General features: G+C 41.4%; 1 protein-coding gene across 9 annotated transcripts in view; it reads right to left on the reverse strand.

Moving 5' to 3' along the window:
- The window catches only part of BBS9 (Bardet-Biedl syndrome 9), a 519,285-nt gene that overhangs the window by 338,433 nt on the left and 154,766 nt on the right, over nt 1-26,086 (reverse strand). The window contains exon 20 of one of the 9 annotated variants that reach the window (XM_045005723.1): nt 1,243-1,336. The exons of the other annotated variants lie outside the window; for them this stretch is intronic. Within the exon in view, the coding sequence (XP_044861658.1) occupies nt 1,307-1,336 (30 nt within the window). The 3' untranslated portion in view covers nt 1,243-1,306. Of the gene's footprint in view, nt 1-1,242; nt 1,337-26,086 lie in introns of those variants that run through there. 9 annotated transcript variants of the gene reach the window in all.

Consider the following 26,086-nt stretch of genomic DNA (forward strand, 5'->3'; position numbering starts at 1 on the left):
CACATTTCACACAGAATACCTTGCTTTTCAGTAGTTGGACATCTCTCCTGTTCCCCATAACAAAATAACTTGCTTGCTCCAGTATTGTTCATCAGTTGAAGATAGTGTATTGCAAGCTGAATAATGTTGTATGAAGGTTTTTGTCTGTCACTGGAGCAAGTAATTGCTACTGACATAAAATACAGAATTCTTGTGCCAGCCACCTTAATATATGCTTCTCAAGAGTGACCAGCATCTTTTGGATGCCTTTGGACTATCTCTTGAAGCAAAGAGAAGGGGGGGGGGGAACTCTGATAACATCCGAATGAGAACACACTTAAAGCTAAATAGATCCTATGCAAATAGAAATATAATCCTATTCTGAATACAGTAAAACATAGTACTTTAATTATTTTTAATACCCACTAAGCCACTTTAGTGGCTATTAAAATACTATAGCTAGCAGGAAAAGCAATAAAAACAGGAGAAGTTATATATAACTCCTCAAAAAAACTGCATATTTAGTTAAACCAAAGATTTATGTGTTGGGTGTAGATCTCACTGACAGTATCAGGGGAAAATGACTATTACACCAATGGGTGTGATATATAGCCTTTTGAGTTTTGCATGGTGAACTCTAATGCTTTTGCTTTGAGGTAAAAGTCCTTACTAATCAAACTATGAATCATTCCCACAATGGCATGTTTCTGAGGCGATGTGTGTCAAAAATATGACTCTAGAGAGAATACTCTATCATCGATGACTGGTTCTGAGGTCTTTATCAGTCAATTAATAGACAAGTAAAGGAGTTAAGTGGCTTGGGCAAAGAATTATGGACCCTTGATGACATTCTAAATTTATTTTAATGAATAAATGTAATGACTTTTCTAACCACCCCATAACTTTTCTTCAGTGTCCTATATATTGCAGGTCTAAAAAATAATCACAGCATATTCATCATTGAAGCTTATTTTATTCTATACTCTTCCAGTAATGACTATTTTAAAGCACTTCAGAAGTTGGATAATAATAACTGTTTAAAGGGTTTTTTTGGTAAACAGACAGATTAACTACATCTGTTTAAAATACTGTAGGTGACACATACTTATCTGACATCATCCAGCACCACCATTCACTGCCCTTCTAAGAGACTATGATTTAGTTATAGGCATATAAGGATCTTCCTGTCAAAAATCAATGGATAGTGAAGCAAGCAAGGTGAGAGGAAAGATCATTAAGGAGACAGAAGCTCCTGATTCACACCTGTAACATCTTTTGTGTCAGCTGATTATGGAGTTGAGATAGCATCAGTTTTCATAGAAGTAAATTACTGGCTGTAATCTCTGGATGTATGATGCTGAGAAAGGGATTTTTGAGAAAAAAGATTTAGAAACTGAGTTAGAAATGGTGACCAAAACAAAGGTGAGACAGATTAGTGTATGTCAATATGTATCAAACTACAAACTCCATTTTGTTTTGTGAGCACCATTTTATTGAAAGACTGAGCTGTGCCTACACTTTTGCCTTTTACCCTCCATCTTGTACTGAAACCTCCTGGGCCATTAATATAGAGGGCCTCCCATTCAAATGCAAGCACCCTCCGTAAGACAATGAGCTAACTGTCCCAACACTGAAGAGCCAGTTCAACTAAATCAGCTTGTAACCAAGCAATGGTTCCAGTCCCACCCTGTCAGGTTACTCTCCTCAGTGACTTCAAGTTGCTTGACAGGTGATCCACTGCTTGGTTACAAGCTGACTTAGTTGAACTGGTTCCTTCTAAAAGGGTGTCTCTCTTCCCAGCAATCTTAGAAAGGGCAGCAGAAACAGGACCAGAAGAAAACAAGGTTGATCAGGAGCTGAGAATCCTGAACCCCCTGAAAACCCACTGACCAAATCCCAAAGGGCTCTTGGTATGGTGAGGAAAGTGAGCAGGTATTTGTGTGCAGGTTTTGTTGTTTTCCATGGACCTGTATATCTCTTGTGCTTCTAGGGGCACGTCTACACTTACCTCCAGAGCGATCGATCCAGCAGGGGTCGATTTATTGCGTCTAGCGAAGACACAATAAATCAACCACCGAGCACTCTCCCAGCAACTCAGGTACTCCATTGGAGCGAGAAGCGTAGGCAGAGTTGATGGGGGAGTGGGAGCAGTTGACCTACCACAGTAAAGACACCGCAGTAAGTAGCTCTAAGTACATCGATTTCAGCTACCCTATTTTCGTAGCTGAAGTTGCGTAACTTAGACCGACTTAGCTCACGTCCTTCTCCATCCCAGTGTAGACCAGGCCTAAGAGTAAAGGGCATGTATGTGTTTAGAAGTTTCTTTGAGGAGACTGTGTGTTGCTTGCTTTCACTGTCACATAGTCCAAGGAGAGGGAAACAGTAAACCAGCAGGTCCATAGCTTTAGAGGAACTCTGGGAGTGGGCAACAGGTACTGGGAGGCTTGTGAGAGCTGACACCAGTTTCAGAGCCTAGGAAATTGGACCATGGGGTCTCCACTACCAAGAAGGCCTATACCCGGAGTGTGTATCTAGATGTAGAGAGCCAGACAGTGCCTAAACTCTGCCCAGCCACAGCAAGCCAAGAGCACATGGGACACAAGGTCTGAGTCCAGTACATCAGCCTGGTAAGCGTAATAAAAAATGTAATAAAAGGCAAAAGGAAAATTCCTTGAATGTTTCTGATTCTTGTATCTGATTCTCAGTCATTTGTCAGAGAATTGATAGTTTACATGCCTAAGCTGTAATAGGAACTCTCATTCTGAAATCAAGTGTCATGAAAATTAAACAGAAAAATAATGATGTAGCTAGGGAACAAATAAGCTATTTTTACAATTTTGCTTTCCCCTACGCACTGTTATTTATCATCCTAGATCATATAAGGCCCCAGTGGAAAATGGAGCATAAATCAAGGAAAGGGAGTGTGTGCAAATTTGGCATAACGCTCATCTTTCTACTCCCAGAATCTGGAAGCTGCTGTCTACCCCCATCATGGTGGTCGTTTAGTGCCTGGAATGTAAAACCAATAACTATAATGAAATCCTAGTGGATTTCATGGAATCTCTGGAACTTCTTCCTTTTCAGGGTAAAAACTCTGTCTGAGGTAGGGTTATTCATTTTTTAAGGTTGATTTGTTTGAGGGTAACATGTATTTATTTATTTATTGCACTGGTTTGAGGAGAACAGGGTATCACTGTTGTAAGTGGAAAGGCCTTCTTGAAGAGGATAGTTCTATAACATATCCTAAAAGCTATGGATTGGTCTAATTTCCTCTGGAAATTTATTCCATAGCCAGATCCCCTTGACCAAGAATGCTTTATTCCCAGTTCGTACATGCTTTGTCCTGAATTCTGTGACTTATAGTGTCCCTGAGAAGTACAAGTGTCTCAATTACTTGCTGAGGATGGTAGTCAGGGAGGTCTTCAAGACTGAAAGAGGATTTCTTGAGGACTGGGTGAACTACTGTATTTTTCAAGGAGTTTGGTAGGCATGCTTCTCAGATGAAGGCACTATTTCAATTAGAAGCAGCAAAGAATCCTGTGGCACCTTATAGACTAACAGACATTTTGTAGCATGAGCTTTCGTGGGTGAATACCCACTTCTTCGGATGCAAGCAGTGGAAATTTCCAGGGGCAGGTGTATATATAAGCAAGCAAGAAGCAAGCTAGAGGTAACGAGGTTAGATCAATCAGGGAGGATGAGGCCCTGTTCCAGCAGCTGAGGTGTGAAAACCAAGGGAGGAGAAACTGGTTCTGTAATTGGCAAGCCATTCACAGTCTTTGTTTAGTCCTGAGCTGATGGTGTTAAATTTGCAGATGAACTGGAGCTCAGCAGTTTCTCTTTGAAGTCTGGTCCTAAAGTTTTTTTGCTGTAGGATGGCCACCTTAAAATCTGCTATTGTGTGGCCAGGGAGGTTGAAGTGTTCTCCTACAGGTTTTTGTATATTGCCATTCCTAATGTCTGATTTGTGTCCATTTATCCTTTTCCTTAGAGACTGTCCAGTTTGGCCGATGTACATAGCAGAGGGGCATTGCTGGTATATGATGGCATATATTACATTGGTGGACGTGCAGGTGATGGTGATGGTGTGGCTGATCTGGTTAGGTCCTGTGATGGTGTTGCTGGTGTAGATATGTGGGCAGAGTTGGCATCGAGGTTTGTTGCATGGGTTGGTTCCTGAGCTAGAGTTACTATGGTGTGGTGTGCAGTTGCTGGTGAGAATATGCTTCAGGTTGGCAGGTTGGATCTTGGGTACAGATCCACAAACCCGGAAATCCTGGACGCCCCATCATCTCTGGCATTGGAACTCTCACTGAAGGACTGTCTGGATATGTGGACTCTCTACTCAGACCCTATGTTACCAGCACTCCCAGCTATCTCCGTGACACCACTGATTTCCTGAGGAAACTACAATGCATTGGTGACCTTCCAGAAAACACCATCCTAGCCACCATGGATGTAGAGGCTCTCTACACAAACATCCCACACACTGATGGAATACAAGCTGTCAGGAACAGTATCCCTGATGATGCCACAGCACAACTGGTTGCTGAGCTCTGTGCCTTTATCCTCACACACAACTATTTCAAATTTAATGACAATATATATCTCCAGATCAGTGGCACCGCTATGGGCACCCGCATGGCCCCACAATATGCCAATATTTATATGGCCAACCTGGAACAACGCTTCCTCAGCTCCCGTCCACTCACGCCCCTTCTTTACCTACGCTACATTGTTGACATCTTCATCATCTGGACCCATGGGAAGGAGACTCTGGAAAAATTCCACCATGATTTCAACAGCTTCCACCCCTCCATCAACCTCAGCCTGGACCTATCTACACGGGAGGTCCACTTCCTAGACACCACGGTGCAAATAAGTGGTGGTCACATTAACACCACCCTATACCGAAAACCTACCGACCGCTATGCCTACCTTCATGCCTCCAGCTTCCATCCCGGGCACACCACAAGATCCATTGTCTACAGCCAAGCACTGAGGTACAACCGTATCTGCTCTAACCCCGCAGACAGAGACCAACACCTAGAAAATCTCCACCAAGCATTCTCAAGACTACAGTACCCACACGAGGAAATAAGGAAACAGATCAACAGAGCCAGATGTGTACCCAGAAGCCTCCTACTGCAAGACAAACCCAAGAAAGAAACCAACAGGACTCCACTGGCCATCACATACAGTCCCCAGCTCAAACCCCTCCAACGCATCATCAGGGATCTACAGCCCATCCTGGACAATGATCCCACACTTTCACAGGCCTTGGGTGGCAGGCCAGTCCTCGCCCACAGACAACCTGCCAACCTGAAGCATATTCTCACCAGCAACTGCACACCGCACTATAGTAACTCTAGCTCAGGAACCAACCCATGCAACAAACCTCGATGCCAACTCTGCCCACATATCTACACCAGCAACACCATCACAGGACCTAACCAGATCAGCCACACCATCACCGGTTCATTCACCTGCACGTCCACCAATGTAATATATGCCATCATATGCCAGCAATGCCCCTCTGCTATGTACATCGGCCAAACTGGACAGTCTCTAAGGAAAAGGATAAATGGACACAAATCAGACATTAGGAATGGCAATATACAAAAACCTGTAGGAGAACACTTCAACCTCCCTGGCCACACAATAGCAGATTTTAAGGTGGCCATCCTACAGCAAAAAAACTTTAGGACCAGACTTCAAAGAGAAACTGCTGAGCTCCAGTTCATCTGCAAATTTAACACCATCAGCTTAGGACGAAACAAAGACTGTGAATGGCTTGCCAATTACAGAACCAGTTTCTCCTCCCTTGGTTTTCACACCTCAGCTGCTGGAACAGGGCCTCATCCTCCCTGATTGATCTAACCTCGTTATCTCTAGCTTGCTTCTTGCTTGCTTATATATACACACCTGCCCCTGGAAATTTCCACTGCTTGCATCCGAAGAAGTGGGTATTCACCCACGAAAGCTCATGCTGCAAAACGTCTGTTAGTCTATAAGGTGCCACAGGATTCTTTGCTGCTTCTACAGAACCAGACTAACACGGCTACCCCTCTGATACTATTTCAATTAGTAGTGGGTACCAGGATGCATTTCCTAGGTTGTGGTTCAAACATTTTTTAGAGCTTCTTGAGCTTCATCATGCATGCTTGGGCCAAATCTGGTCAAGGGCAGTACAGTGGTGTGACGCTATATGATTACATATGACTGATAATACCACTGATATTACCGCTCTTATACAATTGCAACAAATCTTGTATAAAATATGTCATGTAAGGTATCAATGGAAAAGTTATGATTTACTAAGTAAGATTATTCTGTTTATATGCATGTATCATCTTTGTATCTGAAGTTAGGAATACTGGTATGTACTGGTATCTTATATATGTGTTGTGTTCCTGAGTAACACCCCGCAGATAGACTTTACATTAAGGCCAGACAGCTACGTATTGATGGCCCATCAAAGATACTTAGCTCTCACAATAAGCCATAGAAGAAACTTGTTCTGCCCAGATGGCTTTTCCTGCAGACCCCTCAGACTCAAGGAGCTAATGACCATCCTCTGTGGTTCAGTAAACCATGTAAGGACATGTGATATGCTCGTGTGATCCTGGACTCTATTTGGGGCCAGTAATTTTCCTGGCACCTGGGCTGTGAGCTTTGTTTGAGACAGTAAAATTCCATGCACATGGTAAAGGTTATAAAAAGATACCTCAGACATCTCCATTTTGTCTCATTGCTCTGGATTGGATTTCTAACCAGGAACCTTTGGACAAGGACTGATGACCCCCAATATGTTTGGGTAATTCCAGAGAAACTGTCGTAAGATAGCAGTTTATTCCATCACTGCTATGATCCTGATCTATGAACATTGAAAAATCACTTGTATGTACAGTAGAACCTCAGAGTTACAAACACTTTGGGAATGGAGGTTGTTCATAAAACTCTGAAATGTTCATAATTCTGAACAAAACGTTATGGTTGTTCTTTCAAAAGTTTACAACTGAATATTGACTTAATACAACTGTGAAATTTTACTATGCAGAAGAAAAATGCTGCTTTTAACCATCTTACTTTAAATGAAACAAGCACAGAAACAGTTTCCTTACATTGTCAAGTCTCTTTTTTTAACTTTCCCTTTAGTTTTTTAGTAGTTTACTTTTAACACAATACTGCATTTTCTTTTTTGGGGGAGAGGGGGTTTCTCTGCTGCTGCCTGATTGCATACCCCTGGTTCCAAATGAGGTGTGTGACTGACTGGTCAGTTCGTAAATCTGGTGTTCATAACTCTGAAGTTCTACAGTATATGATCTATTAACCATTTTTAACTCTCTTTTCTTTTATTATTAAACTATTAGTTTTTAGTTACTAAAGGACTGGCATCAGCATAATTACTGGGTAAGATCTGAGTTATATATTGACCTGGCTAAGTGGCCGATCCCTTGGGATTAGAAGGACTTTATATTTGATGAAAACAGTTTTCAGTAACCACTCATCACAGAGTCTAGTGTCTGGGTGGCGAGCCAAGGGCTGCAATGCTTAAAGAGACTGTGGTAAGACAAAAGTTCACTTTTGTTACTGGCTTGGTATAATCTAATGATAGAATAACCACCAGTGTGGGATGAGTCTACCCCATTTCTCAGTGATCTGTCCTGAAGTTGACATTCTCAGCTGTGACCCACTGAGGCACCGTGACAAGTGAATAATATGCTGTTTGTGCAGCACCGGTTACAGGCACAAACTGGAGCAGCCTGAGAGCTATTCTAATTTATGCCTGTTGCTAATAGCCCCATTGGTTCAAAACAGCAGACAAGGAATAGGCATAATCCCTGTGCCAGCAGCAGGTGTCAGGCAATTAGGAGCCTCAATGCTGGCTCTACATTGTTAGACTGATCTCCCTTGCTATGCGATGATCCTCCTGGAGCCAGTTTACAGCCAGTGTGGCACAAAGTGACCATGCCAAGTCATAGGTTCTATTGTAATGTGTACAATTTTATGTTCACAGAGAATCATAGGACTGGAAGAGACCTCGATAGGTCATCTAGTCCAGTCCCCTGCACTGAGGCAGGACTAAGTATTATCTAGACTATGCCTGACAGGGGTTTTCTGAACTTCTCTTAAACACCTCCAATGATGGACATTCCACAATTTCCCTAGTTAACTTATTCCAGTGCTTTAACTATCCTTACAGTTAGGAAGTTTTTCCTAATGTCTAACTTAAATCTCCCTTCCTTCAATTTAAGCCCATTACATTTTGTCCTGTCTTCAGTGGTTAAGGACAACTATGCATCACCCTCCTCTTTATAACAACCTTTTACATACTTGAAGACTTATATCCCCCTCCAGACTAAACAAACCCAGCTTTTTCAACCTTTCCTAATAGGTCATGTTTTCTAGACCTTTAATCATTTGTTGTTCTCCTCTGGACTTTCTTCAATTTGTCCACATCTTTTCCCAAGTTTGGTGCCCAGATGCAGTCTTATCAGAGCTGAGTTGAGTGGAAAAATTTCTTCTTGTGTCTTGCTCTCAATACTCCTGCTAATATATCCCAAAATATTTTTTTCTTTCTTTTGCAATACTATTGCACTGTTGACATATTTAGTTTGTGATCCACTATAACCCGCAGATCCTTTTCTATGTAGTCATGTTGCATTTGCTCAATTTCTATTTGATTATTTCTTCCTAAATTTAGTATTTTGAATTTTTCCTTACTGAATTTAATATTATTTATTTCAGACCATTTCTCCAATCTGTCAAAATAATTTTGAATGCTAACCCTGTCCTCCAAAGCTTGCGACCCCTCCCAGTTTGGCATCATCTGCAAACTTTATAAGCATACTCTCTATACCATTGTCCAAATCATTTATGAAAGTATTGAACAGAACTGGACAAATCCCTGCAGCACCCTACTTGATATTCCCTTCCAGCTTGATTGTGAATCATTGATAACTATTCCCCAAGAAAACTTTTCCAACCAATTGTGTGCCCGCTTTATAATAGCTTCATCTAGGCCAGTGGTTCCCAAACTTGTTCCGTCGCTTGTGCAGGGCCGGGCCGGTTTGTTTACCTGCTGTGTCTGCAGGTTCGGCCAATCGTGGCTCCCAGTGGCCGCGGTTCGCTGCTCCAGGCCAATGGGAACTGCTGGAAGCGGCGTCCAGTATGTCCCTTGGCCTGCGCCACTTCCAGCAGCTCCCATTGGCCTGGAGCAGCGAACTGCGGCCACTGGGAGCCACGATCGGCCGAACCTGCAGACATAGCAGGTAAACAAACTGGCCCGGCCTGCCAGGGACTTTCCCTGCACAAGCGGCGGAACAAGTTTGGGAACCATTGATCTAGGCTATATTTCTCTAGTTGATTTATGAGGGGGGGGTCACATGACACAGTATTTAAAGCCTTACTAAAGTAGAGATATATCACATCTACTGCCTGACATGGTAGTTTCACTGTGTTTCACTTTTAAAGAAAAACAATGTACAGTATTGGCTTTTTAAGGAAACACCAATAAAGCAACAATCATCTAGCTTACAACTCTAATTAAGTTCATTAATTCCGCACCCCTGAACAGCACTCATCTCATGTTAGAATATAAAATAAATGGATTTCTAGAAAAGTCTCCAGAAAGAGAAAGCTACGATATAGTGAGCTTTCAAAGTTGGATCTATGCAGGAAAAATAGCCCTTTCTGAGTCCACATGAATAAGTTAATTTTAGAGGCACCACAGGAAGTGCACTAAATGTTTGTTATGTTTCTTGATATTTGAGCAGAATGCGTAATTAATCTGAATTAATCTGAATTTTTTTTTGACAGAACATACAAAGCTAGGATCTCTTTGAACTCAGCTTGTTTAACAAGAACAACTGCAGGGAGTTTTCGTTCTAGCTTTGTTAGATTACAGCTTTTTTCCCCCGTTAGCATACCTAACAAGGAGATTTGTGAACAAGCAAGACTGTTGAAACCTTGTTAAGCAAGTATTTTAATATTTAAAATACCAGTGCCAATTCTTGCTCATTTCATGACTAAACTTGATATACAATCAGACAAAATTAGTTTTGGATGGAAGCCATTATCAGGATGTCAAACAACATGTTGAGTCTGAAGCTGAATCAGACAACTCCGAAAGTCTGGCATCTTTAACTGAAAACCAATATTCAATTAACTTTTGACAAATATCCAGGTTTATGTACATTTTTCCAGGCATCCTTTTTGACTAACAAATTTGCTCAATTTCTAGGACAGATCCTCAGATGGTTCAAATTGGCATTGTTCCAGTAAAGTCAATAGAACTACAATGATTTACAACAGGTGAGAATTTGGCTGTCCGTGCTTAAGATAGTTTGCAGCATAGTCTCACTGAGACCACTGGGACTATTGATTATTCAATGGAGTAAGGCAATACTCAACAAGAGTATCAAAATCTGACCATTGGTGTATTCTGCACTGTCCTCATAAGGCTTAGTGATTTTTATGTATTCTTGCCAGAATGTACTTATGTATGATTAGCTTTTGTTTATTTGTAACTTAACTTTTACACCATGCTGAGTATCAATTTAAACTCTAGAGACAAAAATTGTTCCTTTGAGGTAGAGTTGTTATAGGTAAGACTGGAAACACAGTTTCCATTAGAACTCTATAATGCCTTATCTGTTTAATGCTTTTGCACTTGATTTTTTTAAAAAGGAAATCATGCAAAACACTACAGGCCCAATCACTCAGTCCTTACTCAAGTAAAATTCTCCAGGATATGAATAGGTACCCTATCACGAGTAAAGACTGCATTTAAATCATGTATGTGTCAGGAAGTTCAAAGTCAAGATTGAGAGAGAGAGAGAGACACATACACACACACTGACCTAGTGCATGTGTATTACAACAAGAGGGGGGACACTTACTACATTACTGAAAAAATACCATGCAAGATCACATAGCATTCAGCAAATAATATAAAGAAACTGCCTTTCCCCACATAACCATAGAAGTATTTTGGTAGGAATGTGGTTCTCAAACAATTTGCCACCAACACAGCTTGAGTATGCCGTGAGACTCAAGTTCAGTGAGAAACACACATGCAAAAAAAAAGAACTGTGCTTTCCCATATATAGTCTAAGCTAGGGAGCAAGTCACGACTGTACCCTGGAACAATAGCCATTCCATCACATGAAATTCTCAGTGAAAATAGGAAATGGTCAGGTGTATCTAATAGGGATGGAGAGATATTTAAGCTCTGAAATAACCCTCACTCACCTCTCTTTCTTTCACATATTGATACAGTAGTTAGGAATATATGGTTGCAACAACATACAAAAGACTATTTTTTTTAAATAGCCATCTTGGTTTCAGGATATCTGTGGACTTTGATGCTGTTTCCATCACAGGCTGATTTTGACAGCAGACCACATGATGTTCTATTCTGAACACAGATGTTTGGTGGGATTGGAGATTTAAGGCTTTATTTGTGCATGATTAAAAGAACATAGGTTTTAATTAACAACCTATTTGTGCAAAAAAGTATTCAAGTGTAAAGTTAAATTCACTGAAACAAAAATCTAAATAAATGTCTGCTCTAAAGTTCCATTGTTTAATGATACAATCAGTCAGTGCTCTGAAGACATGTGCGGAGTTCACCATCAGCCCACAATACAGAAGCTGCCAGAAGATCTGCACTTCTATTGGACCAATCGGTGGATAAAAGTAGGTAGGCCTCAAATAGTGACTTCATGAATGATGACAATGTCAAAAAGTTAAACTCTTTTGCAAGGAATTATCAGAGTGGGCAACTTGCAACAATTTTCAAAAGCTTAACAAATGTCTACCTGTATTACAAAGGCCCATTGGTGCCAAATGGCAAAGGATTCACTGTTCTTTACAAGCAACTCATGTCTCACAAACTCACTACACCTAATATGCCACTTTCATAATATTTATCTATCAAGATCTCTGAAAGCTTGTCACTTACCAATACTGATAATCATTGCAATATGCGTGTACAGGGAATATTTAAGGAATAATGTAACTATACTGAAAATTATGCCCATATGGTCTTGGTGTGAGTCACTAAGGAATAGTATGTCTCAGTGGTGGCATTCAATTAGGAGGGAATTGTCACCTCTTCCTAGCCAGTGGATTACCTAATGTTTTGCTCAATTGTTCATCACTGCAACCCAGCAAAGTCAATGGAAAACCATCAAAGAAACTATAAACATTGAAACTGCTTGGAAGTGAAAAGGAACTAGATGACAGTGAAGGAATAGCCCTATCTGTGATTAAAGATAAAAGACTGATTCAGTATCGCACAGGGTGGAGAAAGACATCCATTCATTGATGAGGTACATTGAATGAGTGGGGGGTGCTTCACAAATAATTGGATCATGGCTCCTTGGGGCCAGCAAATGCTGGAAAAGACTGAACTTTGGCATGAGAATCTATTTCCCTAGGTAGGAAAGAGTACTTGAGTGGCTGAAAGCTAACAACCAGTTGGCACAGGCAAGACTCCCTTACATTGGAGGCAGGTGGCAACAAGATGACTCACAGCCCTTGGTGCCCCAAGAATTGTCACAACCTGAAAGGAGGAGAAATTCTTTGGGCCAATTATGTTGCTGTCAGGACAGATGGAATGGCTATGACAACAGAAACATGAAGGGACTGGGATCAATCGTGAAGGAAAGAAAAAGAAATGCATTAATACTCGTGACTCACTGCATTTTTCATATTAAATGCCGTATTACCACAACAGTGCCCACTGAACTAAGGTAAGTGTTTGGGCAGTTGTGAAAATGACACAGCCTCATAAAGTAAACATCCAGAAGTCTCACCATTTTTGGTTTGTTGCATAAAGGCACAGGCTATCAGAGTTTGTTACTACACACAGAAGTAAGATGGCTTTCTCTTGGGGAATGTTCCTTGTTCAAAGTAAGGGAGAACTCATGGTATTTCAGGAAGAACCAATGTTTGTTGACCTTCTAATAGGTGATTTTTTTGGTGCCAATACTGCTAGTTATGTGAACCGACTCAATGCAAGTATGCAAGGTGAAATACTAGTAGATTTCATATGAAATTAATTTTTGAAGATGACTTTTAGAGGCAGGTAGTTTGGAATCAGGTATATTCCCATTCACTGTGAGGCAGACTTAAGTGGAGACATACTGGAAACAGTAAACTATGACCACCTCTCCATCACTGCAAGTAACAGAGTTATATTAGGTGAGAAACTCATGTACCCATGAATCTGTTCAAGCGAAAACTAGTCAAGATAGGCAGAGCATATGCTAAAGATAAAGTAGAGTGAAAGGCATTGGACAAATTCTAGGTGCTTGGAGAGGAAACACAGTGAAATTGTATCACTCAAGCTGTGTTATTGTTGTTGCTGTTTGCAACTATGTATTCCTGAGAGATAAGCTTTCCAACAAGGATGACAATAAAGATCGTCATAAGAGAACAACTGAAGTCTGGAGAAAAGGAAGCGAGTTTGCACTAACAGCCACTGAACTCCAGTTCTAGAAGCTCTAACGAAAAAGCAAGTTAGGTTTCCCCACTAATGGCAAGTAGGGTCTTTTAAATTTAGAAAGGAATGGCTTAAAATGTGTGAATTAAAGTGTGCTACCAGTCAAACAATATAGAGAACCATTACATTATGTAGTATTTCACTTTTTATAGTGGGCTAGGAGCACCACTATAGTTAAGACTGAGGCAAGCTTACTGTTTAATAGCCAATTTGTCTATGTTTTATGGTTATGTGAGGAAAGATGTGCAAAGGAACAGAGTTAAGTTGCCACAAAATCCCTAAATTCTGTATGATTAAAATCTTTACAATGAAGTTATGAATTCTGAGACAAATTCCTGTGACACACTACTCAAATATAGAAGGCCCCAAAACTCAAATATTTCAGCTTGGTTGTACAGAATGGACTATAGCAGAGATATCACTGAGAGGGACTCTATCCCACTCCTCACAAAAGATCTCTGTAGTAAAGCATCCGTAATCCTCCCTATCCTTTCCCCCAAAATTGGCATTGTATGGGCATTCTAGACATGGCTGATGGGCCTTTGCACCATTTAGATCTACTGGCTAAAATCCATGTGGACTAAAAGGACCAGTTGGCATATAAATTTCTTCCCCCATGATGTCTATTAGTGACTCCAGCTAATACATGAAAATCCTAACACTGCATGTCAAGATGCAAAGATCTGGTTCCTTTTCTGGGAATTAAGACTTCAGCTATTATCAAGCTACAAAAAAAAGCTTTTAGTTTGGATGACAGAAAACATATTATAAAGACCACCACATTACCCTTTCAAGCAAACAACACAACACAAGTGAGTGAGTATCACACACAACACACACAATTTACAAAATTACACTCAGAATGCTTCAGTCTTGTTCAATATTCATAGCCTTTTTTAAGCTAACAAACCTTTTACACAACCTCATGTGCTGCGTAGTTTTCCATACATTTGTCAGACAAAATCCTTTCTTAAAATGAAAGCTAATATTGTATTCTGCTGTGTTTGGTCCTTTCAACCACCACTCAGGGCACTATAATTCACAGACACACAAATCCATCAGTTGTGACCCACTATTTTCATGGTAACCTCATGCGAGAATGAAATTTTTTTCTTCTGTTGTTCATAATGATTTTATACTTTCCAGTGTAATAGCTCTTTTTTTCCTAAGAGAGATATGTAGCAGCTACAATTGCCAGTATTCAATCAAATCTATTAGAACTACATTTATAGGACACTAATACAAAAAGAATAATTACACCAGACAAGATTAAACAGGAAGACAGAAAACACAACCAAAAGAAAACCTCTCACAATTATAGACAGTTGAAGGCTATTTATATGTTTTGCTCCCATCATGTAGAGGTAAGATTGCCATTTCCTTATAATGGACCCATTAATAGTTTTATTATACACTGAGGCAGGATGTATCAAGTTCTACATCTCCAAGGACTAATAAAAAAAAGATTAGATCACAAAAATGTATTTTTACAAAGGAAACAAGTGTGGTTTGATTAATTTTCTCTGGCTCAGGAGATTGTATTTTCACTCAAATAAGTAACTTTGTACCTAATTAATTTGTAAAGCTGAAAATTAGCATTTAAATTCCACATGCATTATGGAAATCATGATTTAGAAGTTAATTCTGAAATATTCACCATGATATAAAAGGAATGCAAAGATAAAAGATTACACACAGTTCATTTAAAACAGATACCAGCATATCTGGAAAATAAACTGTACTAGCTGGGTACTAATCATCATTAGGCCCATATTTCCCTCTCTCTCTCACACACACACACACACACACACACACACACACACACACACACACACACACACACACACACACACACACACACACACACACACACACACACACACACAGTGTTGATATATAGCAATTCTCGTACAAGAAAGGGAATAACCTATACTACTCTAAGGCACCTTTATACCAGTATAACTGTATCTACACTAGGTGTTGTACCAGTATAACTATTTTAGTAAAAAGTCCAATCCATTATCAAAATAATTATACCACAGTACAAAAACTTTAAGCAGACTAGGTCTAAATCCCAGTTCAAACAGTCTCTGTCTCAGAGTGACTGAAAAAGTGTATAATGGGTAATACCAAATAAGCTTCAAATTGCCAAGTTCTAGAGGAAAAAGTTTGGAATACTTGTAGAAGATGTTGTTTTTACAATCATCCTCCCCCCAAAATCTTTATATTAAAAGGGTAATGGGAAAAGTCAAAGGCCAGAGTGCGGCACTTGGAGACAGTTTTGAGTTAGAGGCACTGCAGAGTTACTGGAGCGTTCCTGGGACAGAGGGGCAATATGTGCACTGCTGCACCTTCACAAGCATGCAGCATACTCCTGGCAGCTGTGCAGGTGACAGAGTTCTTCTCATTTACTTTTTTCTCTTGCCCTCAGTAGTGCAAGTAGGACAGTACCCTCCAGTACGCAGTACTGGCAAGAGATTTTTAGTGGGTACGGGGTACTGGATACTGGAAAGAGTAAAGGAGCAGAACGTGGCTAGGGAGGACATTCATTCTTTAGATGTCTTTAACAGCACAATACATATGCTAATAGACAAACAAAGTTTTTGTTTAAGTTTGTTAGAAAGATGGGAAGGGAGGGGAGACGGAAAGTGTTTAAAGAGTGTTTTTTATTCTGTTTCTCCGCATCGGTCTGAATTATCCATGACATTCATACTGCATCACATCAAGTCCAAATCATTAGAGGAATGCCTCTGCTTGCTTTGACCAGAGGATGTTTGGATTCTGATGTCAGCCCGTTCTGCAGCCTGACAGGAATCACGTGTTGTCCCCAGTGTACACAGAATTCTTCTTTGCAGTCAAACTAGTCTAACATGCATTTTCTTAACTGGAACTGGAGCAGCAAAACAAAGAAAACATATGCCTCATTTTCCAGCTTTGTGGGTGAGAGAACTACAAATGAAGATTATAATGCTCGGACACTGACGGCCTTAAACCACCTGCCTCAGGAATCTGCAAAGAACTTTACTGAAAATATGTTCCTCATCTTAGCAACAAAGCTAAGACTTATCACACATCTGCCCACCTTTATTCAAATGAAACTCCTTCTGATCTGACAGCTCAGGCATTGGCCGTTTCATCCAGAACAATTTACAAACTTGGAATCGAATCCTGTAAACCCTTAATCATTTGATCAATCCCACTGAAGACAATGGGACTATTTGCATGACTATGGACCACTTTTGAGGTAAGAGTTTCAGGAGTCTGTTCTGTTCATATGAAGCAGGGGTTGCAACCTTTCAGAAGTGGTGTGCCGAGTCTTCCTTTATTCACTCTAATTTAAGGTTTCGCGTGCCAGTAATACATTTTAGCATTTTTAGAAGGTCTCTTTCTAGAAGTCTATAATATATAACTAAACTAGTGTTGGATTTAAAGTAAATAAGGTTTTTAAAATGTTTAAGAAGCTTCATTTAAAATTAAATTAAAATGTAGATGCCCCCGGACCAGTGGCCAGGACCCGGGCAGTGTGAGTGCCAGCAGTAGGCAACCTACACATGCCATAGGTTGCCTACCTGTCTAGCCCTTCCATAGAAGCGTAGCTTGGAGGTAGGAGTAAGGAGTTTCTGCTTTAGGTGGTTTGGGTAAAAGCGGAACAAAATTTCAGTAACTTCAGTCTTATTACTGCTCTGGGGTTCATGGTATCCCAAATGAGGCAAGCAGTTGTGCAAGTAGAAATCATTTCTTGCCAGTACTGCACTCATGGGAGGGACACAAGGGGGAGCATGTGACTCTGCCCTGCCCCCAGCCTGTGGCCTCGCCTTCTGCCAAGTGAAGCGAAGTATGTTCTCACTGAGAAAGACGATGTTTGAAGTCACATGGACAAGTTACATGTCCATCACCCCCACCCATATTCTAGTTAGAACGTTCACAGGAAAAGTCTATTAAGTGTAGACAGGCGTTTTCCAGGGTCCATTGTGAGCTAAGTGTTCCTTAATGGGCCATTCAACTTGACTTGTCCCTTCATGTGCTGGCTAAATACTTTGTGGGCGTTACCACAGTAGCAAACATGTAGTAAACATAGCTAATATTCATAACTTCAGATACCAAGATGATACATGCATAGAAATAGCATAATCCTAAATACCAGCTATTTCATGTACATGACTATTCCCAAAAAAGATTCTGAAAAATCATACCACGTAAGCTACACTGGCATAACCGTACTGCAGAGCCCTGCACCCCAGGGAGTGTCTACCCTGTCCCCTGCGGTTACATGCCCTGATGGCCGATGAGTATATGTCGCTTCCTTGTCCTGCTGATGAAACTTGAGCCTACCCTGTCACCCAGTGCAGACCCCTCACATCTAGCTGCCTGAAGCTGCTGCTGTAATTGCAAATTAGCTTGCAGCAGCTGTCTAATACCATCAATGCCCCCCACTGAAGGTGCCACCCCTAGGTGGGTCTGCCCAGGCTTCTCGACCTTCCACTCCTGGGCCCAGAGTATTTAATATCCCAATCGGCTGACTCCTGTTCCCCTTAGGTGAACTCACTGAGTGACTGGTTGAGCACGGTCCCTGCACCTGGCTGTGGCCCCTGCAACTGCCACCCTTTGCCAGGCTGGAACGCCAGATACTACCTCTGCCACCCATTTCCCCAGCCTCTGTGTGGTCACCCCCGGGATTAGCATTACCACCATCCCTTGTGTTAGGAGGAAGAAAACATCCTGGTTTTTTAGGTGACTTTGTGCCCTTTGAAGTGTTGTAATGCTGTGGAGAAAACCTCAGAAACAACTAGGGTGATCAGATGCCCGATTTTATAGGGACAGTCCCGATTTTGGGGTCTTTTTCTTATATAGGCTCCTATTACCCCCCTCCCAGTCCCAGTTTTTCACATTTCCTGTCTGGTCACTCTAGAAACAACATCACTGACCATTTGCTGCGCATCTTAGCTGACCAGCCCATTAATGCACACAGCCTGCTTACCTGAGTGTGTGGACACTTTCCTATGATCATTTTCCTCCCTTAGTCCATGAGGCTGCCCTGGGTTATGCCTGGGGTTATTAAACACACCACCCTGGGCAGTAGCAATCTACAGACTTGTGAGCCCTCTTGCCCCCGCTGCAATACTGTCTGTCTTGGGTTTCCTTCCAGTCCATGGGCTCCCTTGGGGCTGCTCAGCCTGTGCCTGTCCTCTTTCCAGCAAAGGTATAGGCACGTTTCATGGCTGTGCGCTGCTTGCTGCTCACAGCCATGAAACAGGTAATTTTCCTTGCCTTATTCCCTTTTCCCTCCTGCCCCCCACATTAATTGTCCCTTGCCTTGCTCCCTCTCCCTCCCAGGAAATGAGTGAAATGAGAGGAGGGGCCAAACCGATGCTGATGTTTATATAGTACAGACCTGTTTACCCGAGGATGTCGGGAGTCAAGCCATCATGACCGTGTGTTAACAGACCGTGGGTTAAGAGGGCCTTGCTGAACAACGTGTCTATGATTTACTTAGAAAAAAAACGCTGTTATTTTCTGCTCTTTGTGGTTCGCATTTTTTTTCCTTCTTATGAAGTCTGTCATTTACCGCAGATGAATGATTTTGATATTTTCTGCATTTTGCTCCTCCATAAATCTTACAACAGTTTCTAAAGCACTAAGTGCTTCTGTGGGCAAAATTTTGACCTTTTCAATGACATCCTCGTCATTGTCATTTAGGCCTGCGTTATTAGAATTCTCACCATCACTTTCGCAGTCTGACATAGCCTCGCAGCCAGTTAATATTTCTTCCTCAGACAGAAATTCTGAAGTCGGACAATCTTCACCCATTTCCAGCCACTTGGTAATGATTTCCGGCAACGTATCCAAACTAAGATCTTTTACCATTTGAAAGAGTTTACCTTTATCCTCTTTTGTCTGCATGCATGTTTATAGGACATCTTCTTCCGAAAATCCTTCAAAGTCTGGCTCTGAATCAGTGCCACTACTGGAGTTTTCCGAGTCTGAGCTGTCTTTGACAGAAAAGGCAACACCGAGAGCCTTCATCCAGCAGTTTTCAACGGACTTTTGTTTTACTCCATCCCAAGCTTTTTTAACTAAATAAATAATTTCCTTCATGTTTAACTGTTTCAGGAATTCGGAAATGAAGACGTGCATGACACGATTGCTGAAATCAGCTCCAGTCGATAAATTGTTTTTAAAATTCTGAATAATGCTCTGGTCTAAAGGTTGAATTTTTGATGTTGTGTTGAATGGTAGGTATAGCACTTGAATTTTTCCATCGCTCGATACCAGTGATTCAGCTGGAAGATGGGCTGGATAATTGTCAAGTAGCAAAAGTGCTTTAGCTTCGAGTTTCTTTGACTGCAGATGCTTACGAACCGCTGGAACAAAGCTGTTGTGGAACCAGTCGTCGAAAATGTGTCTCGCCATCCAAGCATTTTTGCTGTTAGCATATATTACTGGCAGTTTGGGTCTACTGAGCTGATTAAAACAGCGAGGGTTATGAAAGTGGCCAACGAGAAGAGGGGGCAAGCTTATGGCTGCCCATCTTATTACTACAAAAAAGAAGTCACACAATCTTTTATCTTTTTAAATCTAGCTGTTTTCTGTGTCTCGTAATTAAAGGCTAAAGTCTTATCAGGTAGCAGTTTTGCAAATAAAGCTGTTTCATCACAATTATAAGGCTGTTCTTCATGGTAGTCTTCATTTTGCAAAAGAGATTTTAACTTGGTGGGAAACGCGTTTGCGGCCGATTCATCAGCTGATCGGCTTTCTGCAGAAATTGATACCTGCGCTATGCCATGATGCTTTTTAAAACGACTTATAAACTGCTTGCTGGCTTGGAATGATTCATCCCCCGTTAAATTTCCAAATTTTGTCATTTGGGCTTGAAGAATTGGCCGACTTAGCGGCATTCCTTTCAGGCTTTCCTGAGCAAACCATGTGCACGTGGCTTTGTCTATTGTGGGTTTTGCTGAATAGCACACACATTTTCGCTTAAGCCCCGCTGCAGAATCGATATTTTGTACAAAGCCATTCAGTTTAGATTAGCTTTTTAGCCATCCTTGGAGAGTAGATTTGGTAATCCCAATATCTTTTGAAACTTCGGCCTGGGTTTCTCCACTGTTTACTTGATCTATTGCAGCTAGATTTTCTTTTACAGTGTAGGAACGCTGACGCTTGCCCTCTGCCATTATATTAAGTCTACGGTTAAAATTTTCTAATGTAGTATATATATTACTATATAACTACTATATATTATATATATCTCTAGCATGACAATGACTAAGCATGCGTGATACATCTTTACCAATATCAGTAAAGACGTACAACACGTTTCCGCTCCGCACTTCCTGTTGATTTCTATGTCAGTGAGTTAGTGAGCAAATCTATAGCACTACATAGCAAGTTCCTGTACTGCGTGTTAACGGGTCTCGTGTGTTAAATAGGTAGCACTGAGAGGCCTGGCGCTACTGTGCTTTAAGCGGATTTGTGGGTAAACGGGTCTGTACTGTAACTCCTCATTCCTAGGTGGTGAGTCATCCACCGCGCTGACTGCTTTTCTCCTGGCCAGTCAGAAAACACCCACCACCACCCTGCTTAAAGTGCAGGGTGGTAACTATGAGCTTTCCTTGTTATGTTGTACTTGCATATTTTGTGTTCTTGCCAAGTCCCCTTTCCTGACTGCAGCTTGCAGCCTGCCTACTAAAGAATTGCAAGGCTGGCTGGTACTTGAAACAGTTAAAGTTTCCTTGCCTTGCTCTATACCCCTCCCCCCCATGCACATTGAATTCCTTGCTTGTTTGCTTTGCAAATGCTGATTGCTTCCCCTCACTTGCAAATTCACCCTCCCTGGCTGCAGCTTCACTGCCTGGGGGTGAAAGAACCTGGGGCAGGGGACACTAGTTCCCCTTCTTTGCACTGTCCTTTCTGTGTAATTTGCCTGTGCCTGCACTTCCCTATCTCTGGGGCCAGATTAAGACCTTTAGAGGTCCTAAGCACTAAAAAGATTATGGTGCCCCCCGCATATGTAATTCAAAATAAAAACAATACTATATCGTAAAATTAAATTTTATTTTTCAAAATGACACAAAAGTTACATGTATGCTGAAATTAAAATAGCTTCTTTCTAGATTTTCTGATTGCAAAATTCTGGATAAATTCATCGAAGCTGACTTGACAAAGCATGTCTGTTTCCATACACAATAGGGAAAGTGAATCAAGTCTATCCTGACACATTGTTGTTCTCTGAGGGTTTTTATTCTGTTCAGCTGAGAAAAAGAGCGTTCTGCGAAGCAGTTAGTAATCATCAATGTTAGAAAAATATGTAGTGCGAGCTCTACATTTGAAAATACATATTGTGTATCTTTCCACATCTTTCAATATTGTGTCATGAAGATCAATGTGACTGAATTTCATTTTTCCTGTTTCATTAAACTTTGCGCGCATATAACAGTGGAACTGCCATACTTCTCCACAGAGATTCATGTTCAAGTCAACAGGGTATGAGTCAACTAGCTTTTGGAAACCTTGTGAATATTAGCAGCAAAGAGTCTTGTGGCACCTTATACACTAACAGACATTTGGGAGCATGAGCTTTCGTGGGTGTCATGCATCCGAGGAAGTGGGTATTCACCCACGAAAGCTCATGCTCCCAAACATCTGTTAGTCTATAAGGTGCCACAAGACTCTTTGCTGCTTTTACAGATCCAGACTAACACGGCTACCCCTCTGATACTTGTGAATATTGTTTGTCAGATAAGTCATATCATTTAGAAAAGAAAATCTACTTGATACGTCTTTGTACACTTCACCTCTCCTCTTCATATGAGCTTCAAATATATCAATTATAGCATAGTGTGTAGATACACAAAATTTGTCTCTAGGATTCAATGCTGTTTCTGTTGCACTGCTATCATTTGCTTGTTTTTTCCTGATTTGCTTGCGGGACTGGGCTTCTTTGTAGTTGGTATCAGGCAAGATATCTTTTGATATGTCTTCAAATCTTTCAAAATCATCCCTCAAAGTGTGTAAGTGATCTGCTAATGATTGACAGACATCTGCACGTTTTCAAATCCAATTCTTTTTCTTGGAGAGCTTGACTTGTGTGGTAAAAGTGTTGTAAAATTTCATTCCACGTGGTCAATATGACTACAACTCTAGTTCTTGCATCTTGTTTGCAATGTTTTCTGCCTCTCGTATAATTTCTCCCTTTTGTGATTGGCCTTAGTAATGCATCCACAATCTTTGAGTAGGACTCCAGAATTGCACTTTTTGCCACCGCATATGCCTCCCAGCGATTATTAGAAAGATTTCAACACACAGTCATTGCCCAAATATTTTTAAGAACTGCCCATCGGTGTGTTGAGGCAGAGAAAAATGTATAAAGTAACTGGACTGTTGAGAGAAACCTTACTGCCACTGGACAACCATCAACAGCACTGCGGCCAACAAGATTGAGAGAGTGTGCAGCACATGGTATGAATATGGCATATTTGTTCTGTTCTAAAAGCTTCTTCTTCATTCCTTGATAACGCCCTGACATGTTGGCAACGTTGTCATAAGACTGACCTCTGCACTTTCAGAAATCTATTTTGCAAACTTGGCACAGATAATGCAGTACTTGATTTGCTATTTCTTCACCAGTGTGGCTTTTCAAATTGAAGAATGTTATAAATCGTTCAACTGGTTTTCCATCTGTGGGAGACACATATCTTAGTACAATACTCAATTGATCAATATGTGAAAGATCAGGTGTGGAGTTGACAAATAAACTGAAGTACCCAGCAGTACTTATTTCATCCACAATAGCTGAACGAACTTTGTCACTCATTAGACCAATGAGTTCATCACATATTGTCTTGGATAAGTATGAAGGGTTACCTTTACCAGCATTCCCATATTTTGAAATATGGCCTGCCAAAAATGGCCACAAGCTCCAACAATCCCAAGAAATTTCCATTCTGCAATAATCTAAATGTGTTATTTGATCCCTGGAAAAGCAGACCACGTTCAGCTAATGTTTAAATAACAGCTATAACACGCTGCAAGACATGTTGCCAGTATTCACGCTCTCCTTTAATTTGTTCTTCCAATTTTTGTGTCAATCCAAAGCCCTGTCTTCAATTTAAATATGTCAACATTGAATCTCTGTGAGTAGTGCTATTTTCATGTTGTTCAATTAAAACAGTATTCCACCAGTCACTAAATCCATCTGCAGCAAACCGGGATGTTGAAGGTTTATATGCAAAAAGTTTGCAAACAAAACAGTACACAAACCCTGTTGATGGTGAATACAGTAGCCATTTTTGAGTGTATTTCTCACCATTCGCTTTCATGCTGAAAAATATTTTTTGTGGACAATATCTTGTTTGTTTGCCATTGGTAAAAGTCCGACGTCATTTGGTCCACAATCTATCCAGTAAGCTACATCATCAGTACTGAAATCAACCCACATACCAGGATCTTTTCTCCTATTATTTACACCATGAGCAGGTTCAGTCTCTGACACATCCACACCTTCTAGAACAATGTCTGTTTTCCCACCAGGAGTAGGATGATCAGTTACAGTCGCTGATTTCCTTGCATTATTTCGATCTACGTTAGTAGGACGCCCCCCTGATTTAGGTGGTGATAAGTAATAAAAAGAGAACAGAAAAATGGGGGAAGTGTGTGTAGTGGAGTGTAAGGAAGTCTAACAAAGTTCTGATTTTTCCCTTGATGACTACTTTGATGCTTTCTTTGAAATATCAAATATCAATTTTTTTCAAAAAAAAATCACTTTGTTTTTGGTGCCCCCTTGCTTTGCTGTTGTCCTAAGCACGTGCTTAGTCTGCCTCTTGGGTAATCCAGCCCTGCCCTGGAGCCATCCTGCCTACACAGCCTGCCTGTGGCTGGAAGTATCTGGGGCAGGGGACGCTAGTTCCCCTTCTTTTCACTGTCCCCTTCTGGGTATGGCTACACTTGCAAATTTGCAGCGCTGCAGCAGGGTGTGAAAAAACACCCTCTGCAGCGCTGCAAATTGCGGCGCTACAAAGCGCCAGTGTAGTCAAAGCCCCAGCGCTGGGAGCGCGGCTCCCAGCGCTGTCTGTTATTCCCCACAGGGAGCTGGAGTACGGACAGCGCTGGGAGAGCTTTCTCCCAGCGCTGGCGCTTTGACTACACTTAGCGCTTCAAAGCGCTGCCGCGGGAGCGCTGCCGCGGCAGCGCTTTGAAGCGCTAATGTAGCCATAGCCTCTGTGTAATTTGCCTGTGCCTGCCCTTCCTTGTCTCTGGGGCCAGGGGAGGGGGATAACACCCTTCCCCCCCCATTTTCCCAAGCTTACCCTTCTCTGTGCCCCTGGAACCATGCTGTTTCCAATACTGTTTGCTGCTTTTTTGGAGCCATGCTGCTTCCACACAGTCCTGCAGCAAGCCTTAGAGCACCAGCCTGTTCCTGTTCTGCTGGCTTCCTCGCTGCTTTCACATAGAGACTTGCCCCACTCAGGTTTCGTATCTTTATGCACATTCCGGGGGAGGGGGGGGGGGTTTGAACAAACAGATGCTTTGAAAAGGTTTAGCCTGATCGAAGGAATTACAAAACCATAACTGCAGAAGTGGGCAATGAACCATGTTTTACTTTCTTGTAAGGTGTGGTGATGACATGATATAAAATATCTAGATAGGTTAATTACATGAGCAGGAGGCATGTCTCCTGCTACAGCCTATGAAGGGTTAAAACTCATGCTCAGTTCTTTGGGTTTGGCTTCAACAACAAATTAACACAAAACACCAAACTGAACCTGGGGATTACAGTGAACGAGAAGCTGGATATGAGTCAACAATGTGCCCTTGTTGTCAAGAAGGCTAACGACATATTGGGTTGCTTTAGTAGAAGCATTACCAGCAGATCGAGGGAAGTGATTATTCCCCTCTCTTCAGCACTGGTGAGGCCACATCTGGACTATTGCATCCAGTTTTGGGCCCCCCACGACAGAGAGGATGTGGACAAATTGGAGAGAGTCCAGCGGAGGGCAACGAAAATGATTAGAGGGCTGGGGCACATGACTTATGAGGAAAGGCTGAGGGAACTGTCTTATTTAGTTTGCAGAAGAGAAGAGTGAGGGGGGATTTGATAGCAGCCTTCAACTACCTGAAGAGGGGTTCCAAAGAGGATGGAGCTAGGCTGTTCTCAGCGGTGGCAGATGACAGAACAAGGAGCAATGGTCTCAAGTTATAGTGCAGGAGGTCTAGGTTGGATATTAGAAAAAACTATTTCACTAGGAGGATGGTAAAGCACTGGAATGGGTTACTTAGGGAGGTGGTGGAATCTCCATCCTTAGAGGTTTTTAAGGCCCGGCTTGATAAAGCCCTGGCTGGGATGATTTAATTGGGGTTGGTCCTGCTTTGAGCACAGGGTTGGACTAGATGACCTCCTGAGGTCTCTTCCAACCCGAATATTCTATGAAGCAAAGTCCTTTCACTATATCATGTCTAACAAGAACCAAACTATCACCAAAGTTTAGTTCTAACTTTAATTCAAGACAAATTCTGCTAATAAGAATGCTGTTATAACCTTTTTTGTCCAAGATGCCAGAATATTTAACAAAATTAATCTAGTCATTTATAAACAAC

This window comes from Mauremys mutica, chromosome 2, assembly GCF_020497125.1.
Source record: "Mauremys mutica isolate MM-2020 ecotype Southern chromosome 2, ASM2049712v1, whole genome shotgun sequence".
Lineage (NCBI taxonomy): Eukaryota > Metazoa > Chordata > Testudines > Geoemydidae > Mauremys > Mauremys mutica.